We start from the raw sequence: 27688 nt of genomic DNA, 5'->3' as shown, positions 1-27688 counted from the left end.
AGTGATGAGTATATTTCAGTTCTTTGTTAATTAAATCACTCAACATTTAAATGATTTAATGATGGATAACATTTCATTTTTGCACGATGTTCTTTTCTACCAGGATAAGGTGAAGCAATACATTCAGAAGAGACTTAAACTACACATAGAATAGCAAATTTGCCAGCTCCTTTCTCCACGTATCATATCCAGCTGCTCAGCAAGACATCAACCCCCTGTATTTGTTCATAATTGATGGTCTGCAGCAGTGTGTGACTTGAAGAGGTGGATATAATAGGCTACTGCATGATTACTAGCTTAAAACACATGGATAATACAGCCAGTGTTTGAAGCGGTGCATTATAAGGCTTAACGCCACACACAGTATCGGGATGTGGAAATAGTTTGCAGATTAGACTTAATATTAGGTGAAATATAAAAAAAGATATTATTACAGCCTCACACATAGTTCACAGCTCCTGGTTCTCTTCTTCTTACGGGGGTTTTAGATGAAATGTCAGACCATTATGAGGTCTGATGAGAGACGAAGACCCATGTGGGCCTGTTTGCCTCAATGCATGAACATTAAAGAGAAAGGGAAACTGTGTACTCATGCATGGAGCATGATTATTTGATGTATTTATATATATACCACAATAATTCTCAGTGGAGCGCGTCATCGGGACTTTTATATGTTTCTGAAAAGAGGTGTGGGTGTAAATATTTTCATGCACATCACCATGAGTGTCTGGTCCGGCTATGCAATATCGAGTTATTGTTCCCTGTGAAGTAAATACAAGAGAAGGGAATAATCTAGGAGAGATTGCTTTTCAAACCGCCGGCACCCTCGCAGTGAAAACAGGTTAATACTCCCAGTCAGGTAAAGTATAAAAGAAAAGAAAAGCTGTCAATTCATTTGCTCTCTCATTGCTCTTCTGTTATTTGGTCAGGCTCACGCAAAAAACAAAACAGCCAATAATGAACCACAATGATGTTGCAAATGTCACCAAATAAACAGTTTGCGCATCCACATAGCTTCCCTCTGAGTGCTTCCTCGCACTCCCACAGAAGTCCATTAGCTTGTCATTCGCTTTCTTTGCAGTCATTCAGCTTTTGCACATGGCCCGTGGCAGTGTGGAGCAGCTTGCTCCACATGAATAACAATATCTGATTATTCAGACAGAAGCCAAGTGACTCAGCTGTCTGTACTGTATTCTATCACCTCATCTCTTCCTTTCTTTCTTCCATTCTCCTACATCTCTGCTCAACCACTCAAGTTCCCCCTTTTGTCTTCCTTCGATCCTCTTTTTTATCTTTCTCCTCCTTTATTAATCTTGGTTATGGTTCATCTCACGCTTTTCTCAGCCGCATCTCCCTATTTTCTTTATTCCTGACTCTTTTCATTTTGTGTGTGTGTGTATGTGTACATCCTCTTCTGAAGCGGCCAGGCTAACTTTGCCTGCGGCCACGTCGGCTTGCTGTTTAGTGGGTGGGATTGCAAGGAGGATGAGGGAGAGTCTGCCACAGTCACAGGACAGGTAGAGCAGAGAGAAGTCAGCTCTGCACTCCAAACATAAAAATAAACCCAGGTGGGACAGGAGTCCCCTTGTCTGTTGCCACTTTAAAACACACTTTACCTCCTGCTGGATATATTTAGGCCTAACAGGCAATTTTACCCTCCAATTTATTTTTTTAAGCTATAAACGGCAAACCAAACAACCATGAAAACTGAATGCTGTGACAGGAAAGGGAAAAATGAATTTAGCACCACCATCTCGTATAAAACATCACATGTTCCCTGATAGAAATGTGCAGCCTTGAACTTGAATTTCTTCATCTGACAGTTAACTGGGGCTCCACTTCTTTTGTTCCATTACGTTTTGCCATAATTAAAACATCCTGCCTTTCAAAGTGATCAAAAATGCAGAAAATTGCTGTCTTGCTTAGTAGACACCTTTTTTTTAATGAACAGTTTCTGTCCGTGCCAACTATTAGAAGAAAAACACCTCAGTTTGCAGTTTGTTGAATGTAAATGTGAATTAGTGGCGGGTGGGTGATATTTGGTTTGCCTTTGCAGAAACTCAATACAGGTCTGATACTGCTGGAGGGAAAGACTAGTAAACAGTGAAGCTGATAGTTTGGAGGTAAAATTATAACAATGCTAAATTCCAGGCAAGCCTCAGCTGTGCTTCCGTATGTTGAAATAAATACTGAATGAAAACTCATTCCAGCCAAACAATAGCATCTATTGCTGTGTGGGTCAGGGGTAGATCTTGAATGCAACCAAAGAAAAACAAAAAGAGAATTACTGCCAGGTATGTCAATAAGTCAGCTCAAGCAGGGTCAGGTGGTCTTCGATTCACACAACAGAAATGCACAGGAGTCCCTGACCAGCGGGCATGAAAGCTGGATTCATTTAAATAAACTGACAGTCAGCCAGCCCTGCAGTCATGGTTTCTAAGAAGAACTGCTCTTTGATAGGGAAATAAGCGTGGGGGAAGTCCAAAGAGCCGTCCGAGTCAGCCCATTTCAAATCTGGGAAAAGTGCACCTGAATAATAAAGGTAGGCTTCTCACCAAGAGCCAAACATCAAAAGACCCCTGTCCTCAATTTTTCCTTTCATTCCCACCGATTCTTTCTTCATTCCCTCCCCCTCTATTGTCTAAGGACTACCTTTCCATTTCTTTCTTTCTATTTTCCTTTATCATCCAGATTTTTACTGTGAGGTGCAAAACTTCCTGTTTAGCATAAATGCAAGGACAAATAATCCCCCTAAACTGCCAATGCAAGCCTGCCCTCTGTCCATTTTTCCTTTGACACATTTTTTCCCATGAGACCCTTTTAACAGGCGGCGTCTTTCATTTCACCTCTTCTGAAGTACGAGACCTGTCGACCTGAAACATAAAGCTTTAATTGTGGTGATGGAGCACTGCCCCGTGATGATGGGGGCCGCAGGAACCACTGTTTCGGCAGAATCACTCTGTTATTAGCAAATGAGATGCCGTACAAGGGGTGTGGGTGTGAGACATACAAGTCTTCAGTTTTCTCTAATATTCTCCTCCAGGAGCCTCAACGAGGGAAAATTAGAGTGGCTAACAAATGCTGAGTCGGAGTGTTTCTAATTAATAAAGGTATGATAACAGAGCTGTCCTGCTTTACCAAATGTTGTGTTCCTGCTCTGTGTCTTGAGGCTCTGTTTGATAATTGCCCTGCTAATGAGAGTAAGGAGGTGGGGGGCACCAGATCAAATCAGAGCAGATAGCAGCGGTGAAGTGAATTGGAAAGACCAGAATGTCCTTGTGCATTCTTCTGACGCTTTAATTACAACTCACCAAACCCAAATCGTCATCTCTGTTGTTGCTGCCCTCTTCAACACAAAAGATTACAGAGGGATGAAGATGAGAATTAGAGCCTATGCAGTGGGATCAAATGTCAAGGTAATACCGTATGCCACTGTAGTCCAGGGTAGATTTGAGATATGACCAGACAACTACTGACTTCTGCTGTGAAGGATAGCGCAAGAGCTTCTTCCAAAGTCGATCAGTGATCTATGACGGTTACTCATGGATCAAGACCAGCCCGGGTGAAATCAGCAGCCGAGCAATTCCTCTGGAAAAAGGCATCAATAATGGAAAGGACCGGAGAGATGAGACGAGTAGACAACGTAGCTCCTTTGCATTAACCATGAGAGGGTCTCCCTCCTTTGTGTCACCCGGGGTTACTTTTCATAGAAAATTCAAAAACAAGCAGACGGAAATTAATCTGGGTAAAAACAGACAGCAGGTGCTCTGGCTTTGCAGAAGGGCCGTGGAGTGAGAGGGGGGGAACGTCGAGGAGAGGCCATGGGCACAAGCCATGGCCTGGGCTGATGGCCAGAATGCACGCAGCTGCACAATTGCCACCGTTCTGGCCGGAGCTGTGGCGAGGCGCCTCCATCTTGTGCTATGTGTGTCTAACACGCTTGATCTGCCAAGTGGTCTTTTTAATTAACTACTCCATACAGCTGCATAATTACTCCTCTAACCTCCCCTAATCAGTTGCTCGCTGGTGCATACCATATTTTCCTGCCCTTGTTCATTGTTCATTATACCTGCTCATCTGCATTGCAAAGCCAAGAGACAAGTAAGGGTTGGCCACTTTGGACTACGGTGAGTGCAGGTTCAGCCGACAGCAACACCACTTTACACGAGTTTGGTATGAACTTGAAACTGAAGGACGGGCAAAAAAACGAGACAAAAACAAGTGTTTACAAAATGTTACTGTCTGAAAAGTGGTTACTGACAGCACAATATGTTCTGCTCTTGTGTTTGGACGAATTCGCCAACTTGCCTGTGTTTTGTCTCTATAATCACGCAGCTGTATCACAGTGCGGGAAGAGACATAATTGTATGCTTTCTTTTACATTCGGCCCAATTCAGTGTGAAGTGTGAAAGTGTCCACTGTTGTCTTGGTTACATCTTCCCTCTTGTCTTTTCTGCCTCTATAAATAACGCTGAGGGATCTGAACTCAGAGGAAGCCCCCAGTGGAATGAGTCAACAGTTGGAACACACTGTGAGGCATCGAGTAGCAAAAATGAATGGCAACGTGTTAAAAATGACATTGGAAAGCAGGTAGAATGAACGCTGGCATAGAAAGAGTACCACAATTAGGAAGTGCACAAAGGAGATTAAATCCAACCACGCTCTGTCACCATGCTCGTAATGAGGCCTAGTTAAGGAACATTATATGGAGCTGTGTATTAGTGAACAAATATACAAAGAACATGACACAATGGCACGTGGTGGTGATGGTTGTGGTCGCATGACCTTCTCTAAAGCCTTTGCATGAGCAATCTGACACTGGAAAAAAGCCGATAGAAATTCCAGTGCGGTGCTGTTGATCCAGGCTGGCAGGTAGGATTTAGGACAGAATTTTAACTACATGTTGTATTTGGTTACTGCCTTTTTTCTGCAGGTGTTGATGGTTAAATGTGTTCCACGGACATTGCACCTGTTATCTGTGAAACTCACCAAGTTCTATACGTGATCCTAGTCGAGCCCCATGTAAAGTGATAAGGTCATAGACACACAGAGGCCTTTCTCACCCGTTCATATGGATATGACTTATACAGTGTGAGGCAACATCCCATTATTATTAAAAAAAAAATAATAATATTTATGTGTAATGATGTATACAATGTGTGGAATATTGCCTGAGGTGTGTTCTTCTGTAACTGCATTGCATCTGAAAAATAGATGCAGAGGAAAGACAAAACAGTTCATTTTAAGTTTGCGGTTACAAGTCCTTCACTTTGTTTAATATTAACACCATAAATCTGTATCCGACAAGGACAGGATGGCCATGGGCTATAAGTGAGATATTTTACTGAATGAATGCCGGTTATAAGTTATTTGAATTTCATAGACTTTTATGATGAAGATATGATACATAAACTTTCCACGTCAGTAAGTGATAGGAATGATTGGGAAGTGACTTTGGGCAAAAAGAAGTTAAAACCCTGAACATGTCAGCAGTCCATCACAGGCTCACAAAGAGAGGCAATCGCTTACGAATAAACTCACACCTGCAGCTAATTTAGAGTTGCTAATTGACCTAATATGCATTTATGGACCCTGGAGGAAAGTGCGAACAGAAATCCCACATAAGCACTAGGACAGCGTGTAAACTCCACACAGGAAATAATAACTCGTAAGTCGGGGAGGTCAGGCCCTGTGGGCCACATCTGTTACAGATGGCATTGAATCTATCTGAGAGTAGAGTACATCTGTGATGAGAGTAGAGAGCAGGTGGGAAAGAAGGTGGTGGTCTGCTCTGGAAGAATGAGGGATGAAGGTGGGTGGAGCGGTGTCAATAAGAAGGAGGCAGGTGGGAATGGTGAAGATGCAGGGAAGAGTAAGTTGAATGACTCGTAGTATTTGGGGTTGACCATCCAGAGCAATGGACAGTGCAAGTAAAGGAGGTGGCAGGAAGGCAGGATGAAGCAGGCGGAGATGGACCTGCTGTGGTGTACGAGCTGGAAACAGTGACACTGTCTAAAGGAGAGGAAGCTGAGCTGGAGGTGGCAGAAATGAAGATGCTGAGATGTTTATTGGGGAGTGAGCAGGATGAAGAGGATTAAAACTGAACACAACAGAGGAGACAGCCGGCTGAGGTTGAGCAGTTGAGAGATAAAAAGGAGAGAGGCCAGATTGAAATGGTTTGGACGTGTGCTGAGGAGAGATAGTGGATATATATTGGACAAAGTGTGTTGGAGATGGAGCTGCCAGGCAGGAGGCGAAGAGGAAGACCTCAGAGAAGATACATAATTACATTCACGGCTGGTGTAACGGTAGAGGAGTCTGTGGTGAATGCTGAAGGGAGCGGCTGAAAGACAAATAAGCTTAAGATGTTGTGTTTTTCACACGTGAAAATATCCATGAAACTATTAAAATGCGACAAAGTACAAATCTTATAATTGTCAACATGAGTAAAATGATTTGAAAAGACCCCGGGGTTGATATTTCATCTCTTGCACACTTGGTGGCCATTGCACCACGGTCAATCTCAGCTCACGTCTCAAATAGCAAAGCATCAATGTGACATTCAATGTTTCATGTCATGCGACCAAAACTGGGTGTCTGAGGCCACTTCACTGCTGACAATCCTCTTAACTGAATCAGTACTCGTACTCTGAGTTTGTTGGCTCACAACCATCATACTACATATTAATCATATTAGATGTTGTTTTCCCCCCCAAGTCTCACTTGTAAAACATGCAAAGCAGCAGTAAACACGCCTAAACCACAGCGGCTGCTGCATCCTGTAGATACACTGCTCCTGTCATTCCCTCGGAGAGTCGGATGGGCCTTTTCTGTGATGGCGGGTGATGTCACTGATGCTTTCCGGTGCGCCGCTCTTGTAATGGAGTCAATTTAGCTCCACGCTGAGCCATTTCGGTCCAGCCTTACCCCATGAAGGACGCATTAGTCCCCCCACCCTCCAACCCACTTTCTCTTGTTTTCCTCTTCCCCTCGCTCGTCTCTCCTTCATTCCCCACGTCTCTCTGTGATCTCTCATACTCCGCCTCTCCCCCTTTTTATCGTACATCCCCACATTTACATTTTGTTTTCGGTGCTACAGTTCATCAACTCTGTCCCATATTCCGCCTCTTCACATCTCCACCTTTTCTGTACTCTAATAAATGCGCTCCACCCATCACTGATATGACCCCGCATGAGGACATAAACAAAATTACATGAAAGTCAAATGAAATTTCCAACAAATATGAGAAGAATGTTAATCAGTGGCACTATGAGTAGTGCCAGGCCTTACAGAAATGGTTGCGGAAACTCACACACGTCCCTTTGTAATCTGTACGTGTGGTTTGGAAAATAACAAATGTCACTTTCGGGGGATTGCCGAGTTTCTTGGAGGCAGTTCAGTTGTGTGGGAGTGCGTTGTGTTTAACCACCCCGCTATCTGAGTCGAGCACTCCCTGCGCCTCGTTTGAGGCTGCTTCAACTTTAACCCCAGACAATTTTCACATCTTCTCTGAGCATGTTTTCCGTTTTATCCACAAGCATAAACACAAGCTGCAATCCTGCACGTTCAAAGCCTCACGCACGTGTTTCCCAATCCATCACATTCTTGTGTTTTTGAAGTAAACTGTATTTGCCTTTCACTCTGCTCCGGCCAGAGATCCCGGAGCTTATTATAACACACTTACATCCGACCAACCTCGAGCTCCATCCCCTCAATATCTGCCCTCTGCATGACTGCACAAAGAAAGGATTAGGTTATCAAGATGATTTAGTGATATTCATACACTTCTGTAGCTGTGCTAAATTTGACTCGTCACAGTGGAAACTCAACTTTAAATAGCCCTCTCAAGATTCATTCCAGATTAGCACGAGCAGATGCACAGCTCAGTCGCTAATTTACCTAAGTTGCCTTGTGCGATTAGGTGGTGTGATGACTTGGACAATTGCCACTGTGAGGTTGTCATTCACAGTTCAATCAGGTCGAGGGATTGCATAATCCAGGGCACCATTTGAAGCACTTTAATAGACACTTTTGAATACAATCACAAAATATGAGAGTATAAACAAAATAATCCAGTTTGGAATGGCTACAAGGAGGCAACATGCAGTGTCCTTCACAGGGGAGAGGTAAAATATAGGGCAGGTTGCTCTGCTGGATAGAGGAGAGGATAGTGGGTGGGCATGTGGGCGGAAGCAAATAGACTCCAGAAAAAAGGGATCGACATCAGGGGAAAAAAAGGAGAATATAAAGTAGCATGTTGGAAAGAGATGAAGCAAGTGAATGTGGAGAGAAAGCAATAACGCCTGAAGAGGATGCAGGTACACTGGAGCTATACGCCTCTACTAGTAGATAACTAAGTATCCCAAACTGAACTTGATATTCTGACCGGTGCATGCCTAAGTTTGTGCTTGTTATATTCTGATGCCTCGTTGCTCATTCCGACTGGTCAGCAACATGCTAATATCCCTCACTAGTATAGAGAGTATACATAAACATTGATGTGCAGTACCATCTATTTTCCAGGAGATGCCACATGGCTGTGATGGGAAGATTTCATAAAGGAAAGAACTGTAAGATGTGAGATTCATGTACCGCCACTGGGAAAAGCAGAGGCTTTCCTCTGAAGAACCAAACATGTGCCTTTGTAAAGAGTGGGGCACTTCAAGGCACAGACTGAACACACATGGTCATTAAACATTTACCTCAATTTGCAGTCACAAGGGTGGGTGGAGGGGAGTGGGGGGCACTGGCAAAATACAACATTATTCCATTTGACAGCAATATTGATGAAGCTCTTAGATGGAACCAAACATCAAATAAATTGAGTTCGGAAATTATTTAGGAGCTATTGATTGGACTTCGGCATTGTGTTTTGTGTTGAGTTTTATGTGGACTGTTCTATGTGGTCTCGCTGACAAATAGAAGAGAGGAGTCCAGAAGTCATAAGAAAAATCTTGGACATAATAGTCACTTGGCTTAAACGCATTATCCCTCGGAATTTGTGTATTGTACACCGCATTCCTTGTAACAAGCGGCTATGGTAGTTCCCTGTTCTTGTGCAATCCACAATACCTTTTTTTCCCCCTGTAGCCAAAACTGACTATTTCCATCTGCAAGCACTTTGTTGCAATTCCAGTAAATGTCTTATCTATGAATATTTCATATTAAAGTACATCCACCTTCACAACTCCTATAGAGCAGGGTTTCAGTTCTCAGAAGTATATGAATGAGTGCTTTGTTAGAGTAGATATCTATGTCTGATAAGAATGGAGATTTCATTATCATACCATACAAGCTCAGAAGAAACTGTCTCAGCAAAGTATTAGCTCGCCCGTAGCTCATGTTTAATCGAGAATTAAAGTCCGGGAAAAGTGGAGGGAAATTTGTTTGACATTCACTCCTCAGATCCTCTTTAATGTATTCTTGTGAATGGAGCTCCACTCTTTCTGCAGAGCGCTTACATTGCAGACGTGCTTTGCATGAGCCTGCCCATGCAATGTTCTACATGGCTGGCTGCAGTGTGCTGCATTTGCACTCCTACACAACATGCACATCGTCGTGCACACGTGGATGCAGTGTGTGCTAATCTAATCGCTGGGCTGTGTTTACTGCGTCTTTTCAGTCCAGGGCCCAGTGGGAACCAATAGGAAGACTCTGTGCAGCGACTGAGGCTACACCACCTGAAACGGTGCAGGAATTCAGGCACGTGTGGGAAAAAAACACATAGTCACAGGCAAATGGGCATGCATACAAGTACACATTGGCCAGGAACTCTATATTTAGTATCGGATACACAAACTTGGAAAAAAAAAAAAAAAAAAACAAGAAAAAAAAAAAAACAGATTTCTTGCATCATTGCAGGCCTTCTAAACATCGAAGCTAATTAACCGCCTTTTAGCTGTGATGCTTTGTCTCTCTGTGTTTGCACTGTGATAGATGTCACTACCTCCCTTCTTCAATGGTCGCCTGTGATTGGCTCCAGTCCCACAGAACCCAAACTTGGATAAAGTGGGAAAAATGATGAATGGATAGATTTGCAACTTTAGCATTTGGGGTAATGTTATAAATGACCAACCAATAAAAGTTAAATATTCACACTTCATTGACTTCTGATTTTAATTACGAGCCACCCATGGATATACCACAAAAATGAACACAAATATGCTGCAAGCTTGCAGAAAAGTTCACTGAAGCGGTTCAAAATGAAGCAAAACTATTAGTCTTCATGTCCACTGCGAAACATCCCTCCATATTTCTCAGGATTTTCTTCAGGTTGAATACGGGGGAGATAATCGCACCAGATTACACGTGTTTAGACAATCTCATGCTTCCCTCCGCAGCCCCAACCCGACGGTATTAAGCCTGTGCTTGGCCCTCTAATAGGCAGGCCATACAGACAACCGTTTTAATGAGCTCGCCTTTGGCCCTGTTTAGCCTTAATCTGATATATGTCAGCAATGCTAATTGATTCGCTGCCGTCACCACCGTGTGATTGCCGTGATGACGGGCAGACGGGACGTCGCAGCTGACACCGTGTAACACGGATGTTAATTTCTGGCCCATAGACTTTGCAGTGTCGTCAGAGGAGATTAGGGTAACAGCCCATCAGGTTGGGGGTGTGTCTGTGAATAAGTGAGACAGACAGGAGGCTGGATTTATCCGTCCCTACACCAGCTAATCCATGAAAACAGACGTGAGGTTTCAATTAGGAAAGAGCAAGTTGGGGGAATTTCTTGTGTTCAGTTAAGACAAATTCGACCCTCATAATTAAATGGGTGCACTTCTTAAATTTGCTGAAATGGCAAACATTTAAAAATAAATTCTCTCACTACTCTGATGCAACTTCTTTTAACTTCAAGAAGATCCACCTGCTGGACGAATCTATATACCTGTGAGTAAACTTGCATACAAGAGAAACGAGGAAACGGGAACCAAACATTCATATTTCTATGAATCTTCTATTGTGCATTATCCATTTTTGGCTCAGGTTAGTGGACTGTGGGAGGAAACCAAAGGACCCACAGTCGACCCCTACATGCACAGGGAGAACAGGCCTCACAGCTCCATGTGCAGCCAGCCCACATACATAAAGACACACAATAATATACTGTATATGAAAATGTACAAAATTAAAATTGAAATAAAATCTGTATTTTTTGTTACTTTGAAGTGACTATTCCTCAGATATATCTGTAGACACCTGTATCTTTAGTGCTAAAGACTGCTTAATAGACTAACTTTATCAGTAAAGAAGTAAGGTGCAAGGAGTGGGAGGATCAAACAACAGCTTTGCCTCGTTTCAATTGATGTATTTTAAATATATTTAGTTCACCACTCTCAAATCAGTAAACTGCATAAAGTGATCTCTGTGGATAAAACTGTGTTAAGCTACAAGAAAGACAAAACAATTGTGCTGGAACACAAAAACAAAGAAAAACGACAATGATTATTATGATTACTGAGCTAAAAGTTGACTCAAATTTCCCAAATTTTGTAAATTACTCAAGGTGATGGCTGAGATTAGGATTAAAGGCCACAGTATGTATTCACTGTGATATGTGAATAAAAGGAATAAATACATATTGGAGTAATAACATGGAGCTGAGGGAGGATGAATCACTGCTTTTCCTGATTTAAAGCTTTGCATTATAATCCGCATTAGCCTTTACCCATTCATATTACATCTATATGTTTAAATGAGACTTCCTAATCTCCAACTCGTGAAAAAGTAAGACTAGATTTTCAGGTTTTAATCTCAGATTGTTGTTTACTCTTGCTCCATGTGTTATAATGGAGTAGAACTGGCAGCTTTGTTGGTATTTTTAGAGATGAGTTTTCATTACATCGGCCTCTAAGCACATCAAGTGTTATGCATTTAAATACTACATTTTATGATTTCTAGCTGTCGCATAAAATTACTTTAAATGCAATATTAAAGCAGTTTAAATGAGGAATTTGTTTTATTTGAATAGAAGAAGACTATAAATGCCACAGTTGGGAAAACAGCCACTCAAAAAGACAAGAATAGCAACAGTGAAAATGTGACAAAGGGAAGAGTCTCACCAGTCATCCATCAACATTAGTATTGTTATTTGTTTTCAGACACCTTATTCATTAGATAGGAACTGAATGAGGAAACTAAGGGGGTTCACACTCTTCGGTGGCCTTTAGATACTGTCACACTGCTTAAGAGGGATTTATTACAAAACAAGTATCCTTTAGAAATCTTTAATTGGACCAGTGCCAGAAAGAGCGGCCAGCTCCAGTAAGAGTGTAAGATATAACTCAGACTTACAGTGGGTTTGTCTTATCGTTGTAGCAGCAAAGATAGAAAAACAAATCAAAATCAAAAAGTGAAGTCCAGCAAATGTATAGTAGAAGAATAGTCTTGAGATAAATAAATGAGAGGGCAGACCGCTTCTTGACCCAACAAGACTTTTCTGCAAATCCATCTTTCCTCCCAGTTCAGAATTTCCCTCCATCAGGCAGTTTTGGAAACCATTTACGTGAGTTTTACATTATTCAGGACCATAGGCCAACCAATCAGAATCCTGCCAATGAATAATACAAATTTCCTTACACCGCATCTTTACATCAAGTAATGACTATAAATGGAGAAGAATTATTTCAGACTTTCCCACAAATAATACTGTAGTTTCTGAAGGAGCTCTTTGAAATGCCACCGACTGTAATCTAATAATATTCTAATATTTTAAAGTCAGTATGAGGCAGCATTCAATTTCCTTTTCACATGACAAAATATGCTAAAAGCATTATTACTTACATTGTTTTGAGTACCACTGTTATTATCTGCAAGAAGTAAATACATAAGTCGTAGTTCTATGTGTAAAATGCTTTACTCAAGCACAGACTGTCATAATCTGTCATGGGAATTTTCAGTTAAATTAAGTGGTTTGATTTGAAAAGGATGCTTTGTCAGAACAAGCAGTATAAACATGCAATTTAATTATTTATTACATGGCGGTCAGTCTCAAAACTAGTAGAGCATAGAGCACCAACAGACAGAACACTTCCAACGCATGCTGGACTTACAAAAAATATGTACACACTGATCATAGAGCTGGGAGCTCATGCTAAAGCCTCCTTGCATATATTCGAATAAAATTTTTTTTGCTCTGACCTGGAATTTCAAAAGCGTCAAATATCTTGTAAAAATGAAGGCGATAGAATTGAGTAGATGTTTACAGCACATGGAGGATCCCAGCAGCACCCTAATCCTTCTCAGTTCATTTTTCTTGTTTTCTTTCCGGAACTTTGAGAGGAAACAAGCGATTTGGGAGGTGGAGTGAAAGATTACAGGACACTACGGTAAGATGGAGTGCAGGGGAAAAAAGAGGGGAACAAGTATATCTCACACAAGAGATGAGCATAATCAAAGAAGGGTATAAAGAGAATCAACTTAATGGTGAGTCACAGAAGGTGAATCACAAATCTGCATGAAGACAAGATGCTGTGAAAGTAAGGATAAGGGAAAAAAAAATACGAGACTCAGGACGTAAATATTCTTTATAGGCTGCCACTGAGGGAAGGAAACAGCAAATATCACAAAAAACACTGGAGTGCAGAAGCACAAGTACAGGTGTATGCCAACCACTGCTCCAACTCTGACAGAAAATGAGACATGTGGGTCTTTCAGTACACCAGTCAATACCCGAGTGTCGCCTTATTGATTGGCAAAGCCTCCACCAAATGTCAACACCCAAAAGACCCAAATCTTCCCTGATCCTGCAATGATGGAGGACAGATCCTCGGTGAGCTGTCAGCACCACATAAAAACAGAAAATCTGAGCTGAAGTATCTCTGACAACACTTGGGAGGTTTTACACAGAGAGCACAGATCCATGTCAGCGCCTGCAACCCAGAATAAAACAAAAAGGCTGCGCGACCTTTCAGGTGTGCTGCACACTGATCCTCTGGCCCGAGGCTCCGCTTGCCGACACCGACATGGGCCACATGATCTGTGTGTCTTCTCGTCCCCGTGTGCCTTCCGGCCAGTCGGGTCTTTTCCTGCGTTGGCAGTAAGCTGATTATGATCACACCAGAGAGTTAAAGGCCAGTCTCCATGCCTCAAGTTCTCAGCTTGCAAAACGAGCAACACAGAGGAAAACTTTCCAGGGAGACTCGAGACAAGTCAAGAAACCACATCATTGGACATTAAATGAACCTCACGGTGGTGCAGTGGCACTTTAGCCCCACAGCTGGGCCTTTATGTGCAAAGTTTGCCAAAGAGCTTCAGGGATGCCTTTTAACTGCAAGATATTTTCTTTTCATTTTTGGAAGCTATTTCAATGAATAAAATTTAAAAAAAGGATACAGCAGAAAGAGGAATGATTAAATATTTTAATGAAAACACTTTAAAAGTGGATTTATTGTAGTCTACATGTCATGGAGATGAATGAACTCTGAAAATAAGCTTTTATTGAAAACAGAAAGTGGAACAGTTGCAGATAATATGTGAAGACCCAGCAGATGTCTAATCATAAAAGCATCTAACTGGCATGAATTAGACTTTTTTTTATAGCCAATGAATCTGAACAGCTGTTTTTATTTCATAATGTACAAAAACACAAGGAAGTGAAGGATTCAACCAGAAATGACTTTTTGGCATGACATGTTCTGTTTTCATCATTTTGATCGATTTGATTTAATTTGAATGAACGTTACATGGACATTTTAAGAGGAAATATGAGCGTAAACTCTTTACACGATCAACACCGTGACTTTATACCCAAGCATTTGAAGATTTACTATGGTCAGCAGCGAGGCAATCCTGTGCCTTCAGGAAAAGATGTGGGAGGCTCACGAACACGGCGGGAAAAGCGGGTGATAAAATAATTTCTTCTGTCACTTCCTGGGGTGCAGGGAGACAGCAAACAGCTGGCAGCGCTGCCCACAGTGACGCCAAAAGCACGATGATACAAGAGAAAAAGCACGAGAGTGAGAAACGGGGAACGGCGGCACGGAAATCTGGAAGCAGTCCAGCAGCCGTGCAGCAGAAATAGGGATAAAAGACAGAAATAGATAAAGGTGAGAGAAAGGAGGAGGAGGCGGTGATGATGAGGAGGACATATGTTTTGCCCAATCACAAGAGTTTCTGCTTCGTCACTCAGTATCCATGGGGCAATAGCTAACAAGTGGCTCCGGCTGTTTTGAACCTGCCACTGATTTGCTCTGTTTCCCTTACCTTGTACATCACTTTAATTACCTCTCCTATATCCTGTAAAAGCGAGTCCCTGATACTCTGGAGACCCTGTTAGCATCCCTGAGAGCCAGGCCACAAAAAGGAGACCTGAAAAACTTGTCTTTTCTTCTTCATGCACTAATATTACTGCCTTCCTCTTCACTTCAGTTAATTTGAGAGGTGGGCAGCTAATGATTACATCCTGGAGCAATTAAAGCGAATGGTATTTTGCACTCATCACATCACAGCAGTCACTGTGCTAAACATGACGGTGTGAAGTCATTTAAAAGCGACACTGCACAATGGGAAATCATGCCGGGTGTCAGCACGGAGCGTCAAAGCTTTTGTTACATTACACACAAACAGAGAATCACCAATAAACACCGCATTTGGAAGAAAGAGAATCATGCAGCTTGAGGACGAGCTCCGCTCAATGACACATGAACTGTGCTGATAATGTAAAGCAAACACGCTTCCCCTCGATTTGCATTTGGGGTTGGTTGTGGGGGCTGAGGTACCAGCTGCTCTGCCTCTCACACAGCCTGTATAGAGATGAATTGCTCCTTGGGTGTCGATAAGTCACCATGGCACACCACGGTCACCATGGAAACTATGCAAACACAGCATTTCCGAGGAAACAAGTAAAATGAAGTTGCTTACACACTCTTTCGTTCTTTTTTTTTTTTTTTTTTTTTTTCAAGCGCCTCTTAGGGCTTGCTCGCTCGAGGAGGACTGAAGGAGCTCCTGAGGAAATCCCATTCGTTTGTGAGGAGTTCTTAATGTGCAATACAAGCTTTCTTTTCTGTCAGTAGCTTTTCAGGGTGGCTGAATTGTTTGTGCACTTTGTGTAAACCCACACAGGGTTCACCTCATCGCGCCGATGGCAGGTCACCTCAGCACTGCAGTGCTGGTACACCACAGGAAGTGGACATACGAGCCCGGCGGTCAGGAAGCACTCTTCCGACCACTGGTGTTAAATCATAAATATGGCTGATAAAGAGCCAGATCTAAAAGCAGCACAATGAATACCAATGCACTTTCATGCCACTGCTCCCAAGATGGAGCGGCAATGGAGAACCACAATTCAGCTTTCGCCCTGTGGACGAATAACACAGAAACAAACAAAAAGCACAGAGTGGAATTGTTCAGGAGTTATAAGAGGTATGGAGGCTTGCGAGGAGATGGTAAATATATATATACATACTCACCACTTATTATGTGGTGCAGCTGGTTCAGCAATATTTGAAGGTTTTCAGATAAAGAGCTGTATGTGTGCGTTTGTGACGCGAATGGGAGCACCAGTTTGTGTGCTGCATCTATTGAGAACGTGATGTGTGTATTATTGCATGGGCAGAGATGTGGAAGACTGGCCCGGAGGTGAGAGCACACAGTGTGTGCCTGTGTGTGACGAGGGGGATTGCTGAAGCACGTAATAGAGACCTGGTGTACGAAGCATTTAGAATGACGACTCTTTTCTCGCCCCCTGTCCTCTTTCCATCTCGCCGTATTCCTGAGGCCTTCCAGGGGGAAGAAAAACAGCAACAGACAAGTAAACCAACTTCCCAGGAGGCTGCGGTTGAGGGCAGGAGTTGAGGGCGGGGAGGAGGTAAGAGGAGAGACAAGGAGGAAGGGACACATTAGCCTCTTACCAAGGGTGTCACTCAAACTGACGGCCCCCGTCTATGCTTGTTCTACATACAGCCACTCCCAGCCTTCAATGCAAGTTACGTCTCATTTAGACAGCAGAAACTTCTTTTGGCCCCAGATCTGTTAAAGGTATAGTAGAGGATTTTCTTCTTCCGGGTGGATCATCAAAATAACTACTCCCCAATTGTCAATCATTATGGTGATATACGACGTAAGCCCGTCGTACGTGCTCGTCCCTGCGCGCAGCTCACTCCACACGGTCCTCATCAAGCCGGTGGCCGACCCGACGCATTATTCTCGGACATTTTTACACAGTTTCACCCCCTCTGGTGCAAATCTTCTTGTAAAGTGAGCTTATGTGAGCGATGCCGACTTGTGACTTGTAAACAGAGCGTGCACGAGGAGAACTGGGCTCGTGCATGTCTCTCGCACGCGTTTTAGTAGGCGTTCCGTCTCGGGAGCAGGTACAGCGTTGCGCATGCGCATTTTTTTCAAACGGTGGAGAGGGCGGTTCTTTCCTAAAATTCCTGAAAATCCTCCTGTATACCTTTAACATCTTTTGCACTTTTGTTGACGTTTTTGGCGTTCAAAAACAAAGAAAATCTTTTATTCGATCAGAAGAAAAATGCTGTTATTGAGGATTTTAAACAATGATGAGCACACTGTTCTTGCTAATAGAGTTGTCTAAAGCCTCGTTTCCACCACATAAAACGTGCAGGAATGGAATAGTATGGTCTGGTAAAGTCCGGGTTTCCACAGCAAGAATTGTTGATGGTAAATAACCATTTGGAAATAACCACTCCAAAGGTTGACGCTTTTCCGTCACCCTTGTGTTGGATATTTTAATATGTCGGCTGTATGAATTCTCCGTTGCAAACATATTCAGCTTTGCACACTGGTTGTTTTTTTTGTGGTGCAATTTTCATGTTTGTCCCGAAAGAGCAGAAGCGAGGCAGGGACAGAGACTGGGACTTGGGAAAGTAATGATTGTCGGTAATTTGGCCACAGCAGGTTGTTCTGTTTAAGTAAGATTAGCAGACAAAAGAGACAACTGTACAGCAGATTGCAGCAAGGGGCAGTAAATGCCAACTGCTTGGTTACTAGCAAAATAGCAAGAGTATTAAATATTGACTGTGAAGATCAGTTTGTGGAATAATGAAGGTTGAAGGGTGCAGAAATCATACAGTCAAAGAAGGTCTGAAGAGAAGTTCAACAAAGAGGATTTGAGGTTGCACTTTTTCATGTTGTTCATATAGTGTTTGGTTTGGCTTTAAAAAAAAATAAAGACACAGAATTTAGAACAATTGTCAATCAGGATGAAACTAACATGACTTTAACACCCCTGGTCTACAGAAACATCATTGTTCTCTGCAGAAAGTGTATTGTTGTTCTGTTAATTGTTTCAGTGTTATGATATGACACAGAGATGCCCAGAGACCAGTGTGCACACTCACTGGTCTCTGGGCATCATTTACATTGAATGACAAAGACAAAGCATCTGCTTTAAAAATGTAAGTTTTAGAAAGCACCGCTATCATCTGCCTTGCACAAAATAGCCAACATAATAAGATAAAGAGTGGCGGAGAGCAAACACCAGAGCAATAAATGATGTTCGATCACCACATTGCATGTGCAGCATATGTACCAAATCATGTTATAAATTATTTTCTCCAGTCACAATTATTCTACACGTTAAAAGTGCAAACTCAGGATATATCTGTGTTCTCCAACTGTGATCCTTGTGAGCTTGATGGCTATTCCAACCTGTGTGATTTTAGCAGTCGATGAAGTTTACTACCTGCTACCAAATATGTGACATGAATCTGTAAAACTTCGTGATGGACTGGTGACCTGTGCAGTTTGTGCCATGACTTTGCACAAAATGAGCTGGGACCGCCTCCAGCTCTCCGTGACCCTGAGTTGGACAAGTTTTTATGCAAGTTGGAGAGACAGGTGCAGCAGAAAGTTTGGCTGCATAATGTTTCTCTTCATTGAACTGATATTAATGTAAGAGTACTGTTTGTAAGCCACACAGAGATATAATCAGAACTTATCTGTCGTCAAAGGACAGGCCGAAACTGCAAAACTGTAAACCTGCCTTCTTCTCATTTATTTGAGTCAGGTGTGTTGGAGAAGAAAACATACTTGGCATATGCCTGCTCAAACTGGATTTGGAAACATCAAACATGATGCTTTTCACTCAATGTGAAAGAAATGTCAAATTCTTTTTGAGTCATCGTTTAGTTGAGAAGAAACGCAGTAATTCCTGTATTTATTTATTTATTTGTGGAGTAAAAAGGAGCTATTTGAGAACGCCACCTCATCTCCACGTCTTACCAAATGCATGATTAATTACAAAAGTGACTGTCAGGTCAATAATCAGTAATGAAAATGATCCCCAGTTGTAGCTGTATTCACTACAGGCTTGTTCAGTTAGAAAATGTGGGGCTGTATTCTGGGGACAGCAGTACAATTACTAATGAGGCTTCAGCCATCAGGCTTCCCACACCATCTGGCCACTCATTAGCCTCGGCTTGTATTGGTCATATAGTTTATGCTCTAGATGTGTGCCAAAGGGAGTTTTCCTGGCTCCTCTGAAGTTCCTCTGTTCACACTGTTGCCCGTTACTCTTTTTTCCCCGTCTCTACGACTTAAATTGTGTGGATAACATAGTGAGGTTTAGTCCTGCCTTGTGAGTTTCACTTAATGATGTCTCCATTCATGAATAACTACGTGCATGGTCAAGTACAATAAGCCTGAAGACAGCCCAGTGGGTTCTTTTGGGACCCCGTGGCCACTGAACTGCATCCAGGCTAATTCCTCCGCATGCGAAGTCCCACTGGTAATCATGACGAAAAAGACAGAGCAGTTGGGATGTTTGTGAAAAGCTAAACCAATGCAAAGAAAAGAAAAGAAAAGAAAAAGAACATATGGGTATGAATGTATGCTGTGATGTAGAGCTCAAAATGTGCCTTCCTCTCTTTTCCAACATTTCAAGTGGTCTCTTCAGCTCTGCAAGGGAAACTCATGAATAAAAAGTTTGAGAGTGATCAGTGAGAAGCTGCAGTGTCCTAAACTCCCCCTGTTCTTTATTGTGACCCTGAGCTATCTCTGCTGGGATCAAGTTAGCCTTATAACAGTGGGACACAAGCTAAATTACACTGCATTTAGTATAAATAAATGTTTTATGTGATGAACTGCTGATATGGTATTCCCCATGAGAATTGTTTTCCATGTACACACTGTGAACCATCAGCGCCACAGTCTGAAATCAAACAGCATGAGTGTCAATTCACTGATTTAAATGTGAATAAGTTCACTGTTAAACCCCCTCACGTGATTTGAGAAGTTTTGCATACAGTGCCTCATCTCACACCTATATGAAATAAATCCAATATGCAAAGCTATTGTTATGAAAGTTGATATTTGCTGCTTAGAAACGCAACTATAAATACCAAAACTGTGGAGAGTGGGGAGTGCACTAGCTACTGCTTACAGCGGGAGTGCAGTTTGGTGTCCATATGAGGACATTCTTCTCGATTGGTCAGAATTGACTGTATATACAATAAATAATTTTTTAATAACAAAACTTTTACAAATGTTTCAAATCTTTTCAATAGACTAATCAAAATAATTGTAAATGAAAAATATCATTTATATCTAATAATATCAATTGAAAATTGGAAAAACCAATCAAACTTTCACCATGTATAACTTGAAATCAAATGCTATACAATACTGTTATTATCTGATAGAGTTAATTTTGCATGAAGGGATGTTAACACTACACCCTCTTACTGGTTCAGGAATTCCCCTTTTCTGAAGTATTCCTCATTGAAGTGAAGTGATTAAAGCGACATCACCACCAGGAATGACAAAACACATCAAACATATGTATTTTGAGATCATAAATTGAGCAGGACGAGCAACTTTAACACATTCAGTGTGGACTTATTGAATCCAGTTTAATGCACATCATTATTTATATACTTAACTTTGGCTGATGTATTTTGCATTAAATTATGTTGTTCATGGCATTTGGGCTCGATTGGTCTCAGAGAAGTGCTGCTTGTTAGATCTGGAGCCACTGCTAAGTTTTCATTATCCCCTGCACACCAGTATTTTTAATAAACTTTTTGAGCCTCACCAAATCATCGCAGAACTGATCACAGCTGTAGGTAATCCTCATGTGGTGGGCGATTGAAGGAAAAGTCAACACTGGGTTAACGTGCCTACTGGATCACTGCCGATGATAAATGCTGCTGCCTCTTCCGATGCATGCACCATAAGAACTCATGTCACCTATAATCTAGGGGGGGTTCTCCCTTATCTGATTATGATCGCGGGGTAAAGAGGATTTAGGTGCTCGTGCCTAAATGCCAGTCCTGATGGAAGGCTTATGTAAATGGGAGGCTGCAGGCACTAGAAGGGGAGGAGCGCTCCACCGAAATGACAAACTCGTCTCCTGTGTTGCAGCGGTATAACTTCCTGAGAGCCAGATACATTGATGTGGTTCAACAACAGCTGCCCCAGTTTGGAGTCAGCTGTTATTGGAGAAATATCTTTAAACATGATGGCTTTTAAAACATACGTGGAGACAGAACAGAGAAAACATGGATTGATTTTAAGGGTCAAGGTCAGTAACCAGGCATCAGGCTTTTTACAAAATGATCAAAAATGAACTAAAATCAATTTGTCAAACAAGCTGAGAGTATTTCCTCCATAAAATGCTAGTGCTTATTGATTTAACCATCTAAAGACCGACTGCAGTTCATACAGAGTCTAAAATGTAATCATAAAAGTCAGAATTGCAGGTAGCAGACCTGCCGTTTTAATTTGACCTGGGGGTACGAACTGTTACAAAACATTTGACCTCACGCTGACTTAACGCCTTCACCACCCTCTCTCTCTTTCCAGCCACTGTCAGAAACTACATCAATACACAGACAGACCAGAGGTTTGCCATAGTGCTGTAAAAGCCTGGAAGCCAACAGATGGATGGAAAGTAAGAGGCTGTCTGCAGTGATCTGAAACAATAGGCCGCTCCAAGTGGTATGAAGTTACAGCACAACAGCCTGCTGATTGAATTTGTTCATGTCAGACTTAAAGCTATACATTAACATTGTCACTTTGGCTGTGTCACACATCCACACGGTGGGCGATTCTATCAATGAGCCAGCGAAAAGCAAATCAGCAGTGAGTATTGTGCGTTTGCTGCTGCACAGCATTTAAGACGGATGATTATGACAACGGTGACATTCACAAAGGCTGGCATTGGAAATGCATGTTACTGTGCCCGGTTCTGCTGCAGCTCCCTCACACTGTGCCGCCGCCATCAACAGTGTGTGTGTGTGTGTGTGCGTGTGTGTTGGACTGACTTTGGCTGCTTGTGAGCGTGGGAGGACCAAACAGCAAAAGGCTGCGGCTCTGCACTGCTTAGCCATTCCCACTAGCTAGACCTAGCTTATTAGATAAAAGGGAGAGTAATGGTGCACATCCATATTAAGAGCAAGCATAGAGCTGGACATGGGTGTGTGTGTGTGTGTGTGTGTGTGTGTGTGTGTGTGTGTGTGTGTGTGTGTGTGTGTGTGTGTGTGTGTGTGTGTGTGTGTGTGTGTGTGTGTGTGTGTGTGGCTCTCTGAGCAGGGCGGGTGGGGGAATAGAAAGCCCTACCCGACGTCTGGCAAGAAGAAACATTGATCTCATTAAAACGCTCCGACTCCTCTGCCATTATTTTCTGGGGATGCCCACTCCGAATGGACTCCAAAGAAAACCTCACAGGCAACACGTTCCTATCTCAGAGTCGGGGGCATATTGAGGTTGTAATATTTCATTATGCATTGTTAATTTTCTGAGGGTTTATTTAGAAATGCTGCATTAGAGGAGTGTAAGATTAAAAGAACGGTTGATGCTCTTGCATATTACCGAAACCGAGTTCTGTAGGCATCCATGTCACACCTAATAGAATGTATTTATGGTACCAGGAAGACTGCCTGACTCATATTTTAATGTGGAGGCTCACATTAAATCACGAGCAGTGTAGCAAACATCCAGTAAGGTCCCAATATTTATTGCACACTTTCTGCATACGGTGGTGTTTTTCTCAACACGTCTAATCACATTTCTCGTCTCACTGACAAAAGACACTTCGCGTGGAAAAACATAGGAAGGTTACAAAGTGTGTTTCCAAGTTACAAACACCAGAATTGGTCTTGGTGAAATACATTTAGAAAGGGAAGTATTAAAGCAAGCGTCACTGTAATTCAGTAATCCAGCAGCTTGGACGAGGCCTCCCTTGCGTGAGTCCGTGGTAAGCAAATAATATTTGCTGAACAACTACACCCGTGGCTCATTGTAAACAAAATAGATCAGGGTGGCACAAAATCCTGCAGGAACAATGTCTGACATGTTCTGGATTAATACAAAAAGAATAGCCCACAGTAAGGAAACCATGGAAAGACCATCCAATACTTTCTCAGAGTACTTTCATCTCAAAACGCTTACCAGTAGCGATATCTACTCCAAAGGAAATCTGTTTTTAAAGAATTGTATTTTGAGAAATTGCATTGAAGAAAAACTACAAAACACACACACTAACTTGTTGCGGCCTGAAACTCTCACTTCCCCCCCCAGACTCTCACCTGCGACAAGCCAAAAAGCACCTGCTGGCACCCGAAACACAAATACCCCCCGCTCCACCTTTGACGACGGGGCAGTGAACCAGAAGTCACACAGTCACACTGTGAAGCCACTGCATTTAGCCCAGTCCTCTTTGTTTTGACCATTTCATTCATAATTCATTGAGAAAGGTTTGCAGAGATCCAGCTCAGCATCCTGAGGCGTAACTTACATGACTGCATCTCTTACATCACTCTCCCTCTCTCTCGTGGGGCTTTCCTCTGCCACTATCTTTCCCCTCCACCTTTGTTACTTTACATGTGGCTGCACGTCTCCACTGCTTTATGGTTTTTGGTGCAGTGTCTGCTCCGTCTCTGTGTGTGTGCTGTTTCGTCAGGACTCCCGAAGCTTTGCCACGGCTGGTGATGATGAATGAAATCCTAGCTTGATTGACCCTCGTTGAAAAGGGCAGACCTCTCACACTTAACCTTTATTTAAGGGCATAGGGGGCAATATGTGGCACATTGCAGCAGATTCAATATCTGCAAAAGGCTGCGTAACAGAAAAAGACAGAGAAATTATGCCTATGTTAGAAAGTTTTGACACTGCATTTGACAAAGTGGCTTTGTATAAAAGTGTATAAAAGCGTGGCCTTGTAATGGTATTTCCTTGGTCAAGGGCTTTCAGATGAACACGATGTGCGCCCAATAAAAGGCTTCCCTGACCTCAGGGAGCAGCCATCTGACAATTGGAAAGTCCTGGTAGGCTATTTTCCAAATGTACTCTCGGCTGTGGATAACCTCGCTGAGATTACAAAGCTGAGCCACCATCAAGTTTTCCCTCGCAAAGCACTCAGCAGAAAGTCATTGCAATTTGAATTAAGGTATAATTTCCCTTTAAGGTTTCACAGGCTTCCCCACACAATAATGTACATGTCAGCAATACGGAGAATGTATCTGGAGAATAAAGGCACGGTATTGGGGAGTAAATCACTTTAAATATCACACACCGTATCAAATTACCCCACTGCTGTCACCCGAGTTTCCCTTAAATTAGATATTGGCAGTCTACTTATAATTGATTCATGTGAGCTACAGCTTCCCTGCAAAGGTTGAATGCAGTTATCAAGCTGAGGGAGGGACGTTGTCAATCACAAATCACTAGTTTATTCAGGAAAAAAACAGGCTGGACAGGGTTGTTACCGAGAAGGGGGCTGAACCTATTGTGCTTTTTGTTGCCGATTTAAATTGAAATACTGCACTTTAATTTTAGTATCATGCAAATGAAGAGGGGGACAAAAAACACTGCTTTGTTGTATTTTAATTTAAAGGTAACGGAGCTGAGGACCATGCGACATGGACAGGAGCTGTATTTGACACTGAGAGGATCTTGCTCTGGACGCGCTCGGACGCACACAGGTTCCTGTGTTTATGATCCTCTGACATGGAATATAATCCTATCCAGCCCTACCCTACACTGCTGGATGATGAGATCAGGACAATGGAAACTCAACGTAAATGACCAGTGATTGGATTTCATCAAGGCTGACCTACCTAATTGAGGACTGAGTCAGAGCGGCGTTGCAATGAGGAGGTGGGGGCGGAGCTGAAAGAGATGTCATCATTTTGCCAGAGACAACCGTGACATTGCTACACAGTCATCTTTTGTCTGCAGGATTTACGTTGATCATCCAGGGTATGATTGTGACTGATCCAGCAGTTTTCTAAACATGTAGTACGTGGGAGGGAGAAACTACATTCATCCCTCAATTAAATCAAATAAAGGTGTTTGGGAGTAAAAATAGTACAGGGCTAAAGTAAATAAATACATAAATAAAAAGAATGTTGTCCATCAATACACCTGCAACAAACTCTTGACATCAGTCTCTTTTAATTCCCTGACTCACCGTCAGGCCCATGAGGAAGCAAATCCAATCAGTGAGTAAGACACATAATAGAGCTACAGGGGAGAAGGGGCTGGTACTGCTCCCTCTTAGTGACGTGACGTGTCACAAGTCAATGACAGACCTGACATACTTTCTCTGAGCAAAGAAAGACTGACTCACCCACAAATTATTTTGTCAAAGCCCATGGAGCAAAAGGAGCTCTCCTGCAGTGTTTCCTGCGTGCGTCTATCAAAACCCACCGACGTAACTCCAATCGGATAAGAGTGGATTTGCTACTTTCATTCATGTTTTTGTTTTTTTTAACATTTCTATCGTTGCACCCAAAGAGACAGTTACCAAAAAGACTGTATCTTTCACCAAATGTAATTACCCTTACCAACTGTTGCTACTCCTAAAATTCAAATAGATGAACTCGTGTGTATTTCTTTACAGATGGAATTCGGCCTTTAGTAAGCATGCCGGCGATGTGCTATGATCCAAGCAGAGTGTTCAGCGATGAATGTGGACGGGAAATGTGAGATGGAGGTGGTGTGATCGCACTTCCACATTCAGATCCCTACCTTGGCAGCCATGGAGGAGCTGGGCTTCTCCAGGAGATCCCACAGTTTCTTCCTCTTGTCTGGGCAGCAGGTGTTATCAAACTCTCCCTCACCCTCTCTATCCCTCAGTGTTTCTGCCTCCCTCCGCAGCTCCTCGTTCATCTGCTCCTTCTTCTGGTGGTAACGGGCCTGGCAGCAGGACTCCAGGTAGATCTCGTCGATCCCCCAGTAGTCCAACTCCTGGCCGAAGGAGAGGGCGCACATCTCCTCCATCATGTGCAACTTGCCCGTTCGGTAAAAGTTCAGGATGGAGGTGAAAGCCCCCGGGTGCCGGTCGAAGAAGTACTCGTTCTCGTTCAAGCTGTAGTCGTCGCAGACCTCCATCAGGGACTCGTGGGTGTTGCACTCTCGCAGCTTGCCGAGCCGGGTCCTGGGTAACCGGTCCAGGGTCCGCCACAGGACCTCGTGGTTCAGACCCCCGACGTTAAGGCGGACCCTGCGAGAACGAGCTTTGGTGCGAATGATGTCGATGGGCTCTGGGGGCAGTGAGGGAGCTGTTCGGGCATTGTTGGACTTCAGCCCCCCTGGTCCAAGCTTCTCTGCCATGATGATGTAAAATTATCCCTCTAGTAAGTTGTTGCAATGACAATCAAAAAATAAATAAAATGGAGAAAAAAAAAAGTCTGAAATGTTTCAACTATGTTGGATCCTCTTTAGGCAAGTCCCTCCATGGCTGAGAAAACAAACAAACAGTTTGTGAGATGACTGGACAACTGATGACACATTCGTTGAATCATCTTTAATATCAGAGACGGGTATAATACAATAGTATGCATTCTCTGTGTTGGAAAATACATCCACTCTCCTCAAGTGACAGTCACCTGTTACTTAATTTCGCCAGATCAAAATAGTATCAGCTGTGCAACTTTATTGATCCCTTTCATCACATTTCTAAGATGGTGTTGGGCAGGATCAATGGTTTTGTTTTAACAGTCAATATGGCTGCTTTGCTTTGCTTTGCACTCCACTCCAGTTCTGTTGCATTGTGTCGAGGCAGTGAAGTTCTGCCTGGAGCACCACTTTCTGCACAGCCCTGCGGTGAAACGGTCAAAGAAGGCTCGAAATCCATTCAAGTGCTTTACGGATGCAGGGAGCATGTTGACAGCAATCTCTGTCAAGTCTCAATCCCAACTTGTCATTGTGAAATAGCCACATAATTAATCCCTTGTCAAATATAACTCTTAGTCAACAACTGCTGATCAATTTCAATTTGAGTACATTGTCTCTTTTGAAAATGAAAGTATAGTTTATTCAAAGAAAGTTGTAATTGTACGACTTTTAATAAACAATTATAGTAGACGATTAAAAATAAAGCCCAATTTGATATGCTGAATGCAACAGTTTTTAATTACACTGACATAAAGCACTGCATCATACTTCAGATACAGAAATTACTTCAAGACAGCTAATTTAACCATCCAAATAAAATAATGAATGTGTGTATGGCGGAATTCAACGTCAATGTGTAAAATATACTCTATGCGTGCTGAATGTTTGCTTTAATACGCCAGGTTACCTGTTAAAAAACAACGTATTTGCCTCAAGTAAGATTTTGATATCTTCACACTGCAGCTGCCGTCATTGTTAATCAGTCTAAACAATGTGTAATCCGGTCCCGACTCTGTCAAAAGTAGTGTGAAAATCACCACAAAAGACCCACTCTTACCTTGCCGTGATAAACCACCTTTTGCATGCAAACTCCTCTTGTTTCTAAG

General features: G+C 42.6%; 1 protein-coding gene across 1 annotated transcript in view; it reads right to left on the bottom strand.

The window, feature by feature from the left end:
* The window catches only part of kcnb2b (potassium voltage-gated channel subfamily B member 2b), a gene marked incomplete at both ends in the record, with an annotated part of 85992 nt that extends 59473 nt beyond the window's left edge, over positions 1 to 26519 (bottom strand). The window contains one exon of the mRNA XM_080515151.1: positions 25935 to 26519. Within this exon, the coding sequence (XP_080371277.1) occupies positions 25935 to 26519 (585 nt within the window). The remainder of the gene's footprint in view (positions 1 to 25934) is intronic.
* Between the last annotated feature and the right edge of the window lie 1169 nt (positions 26520 to 27688).

This window comes from Blennius ocellaris, assembly GCF_963422515.1.
Source record: "Blennius ocellaris genome assembly, chromosome: 19".
Lineage (NCBI taxonomy): Eukaryota > Metazoa > Chordata > Actinopteri > Blenniiformes > Blenniidae > Blennius > Blennius ocellaris.
The sequence above is the reverse complement of the archived record's forward strand: the minus strand, read 5'-3'. Positions and strand labels throughout refer to the sequence as shown.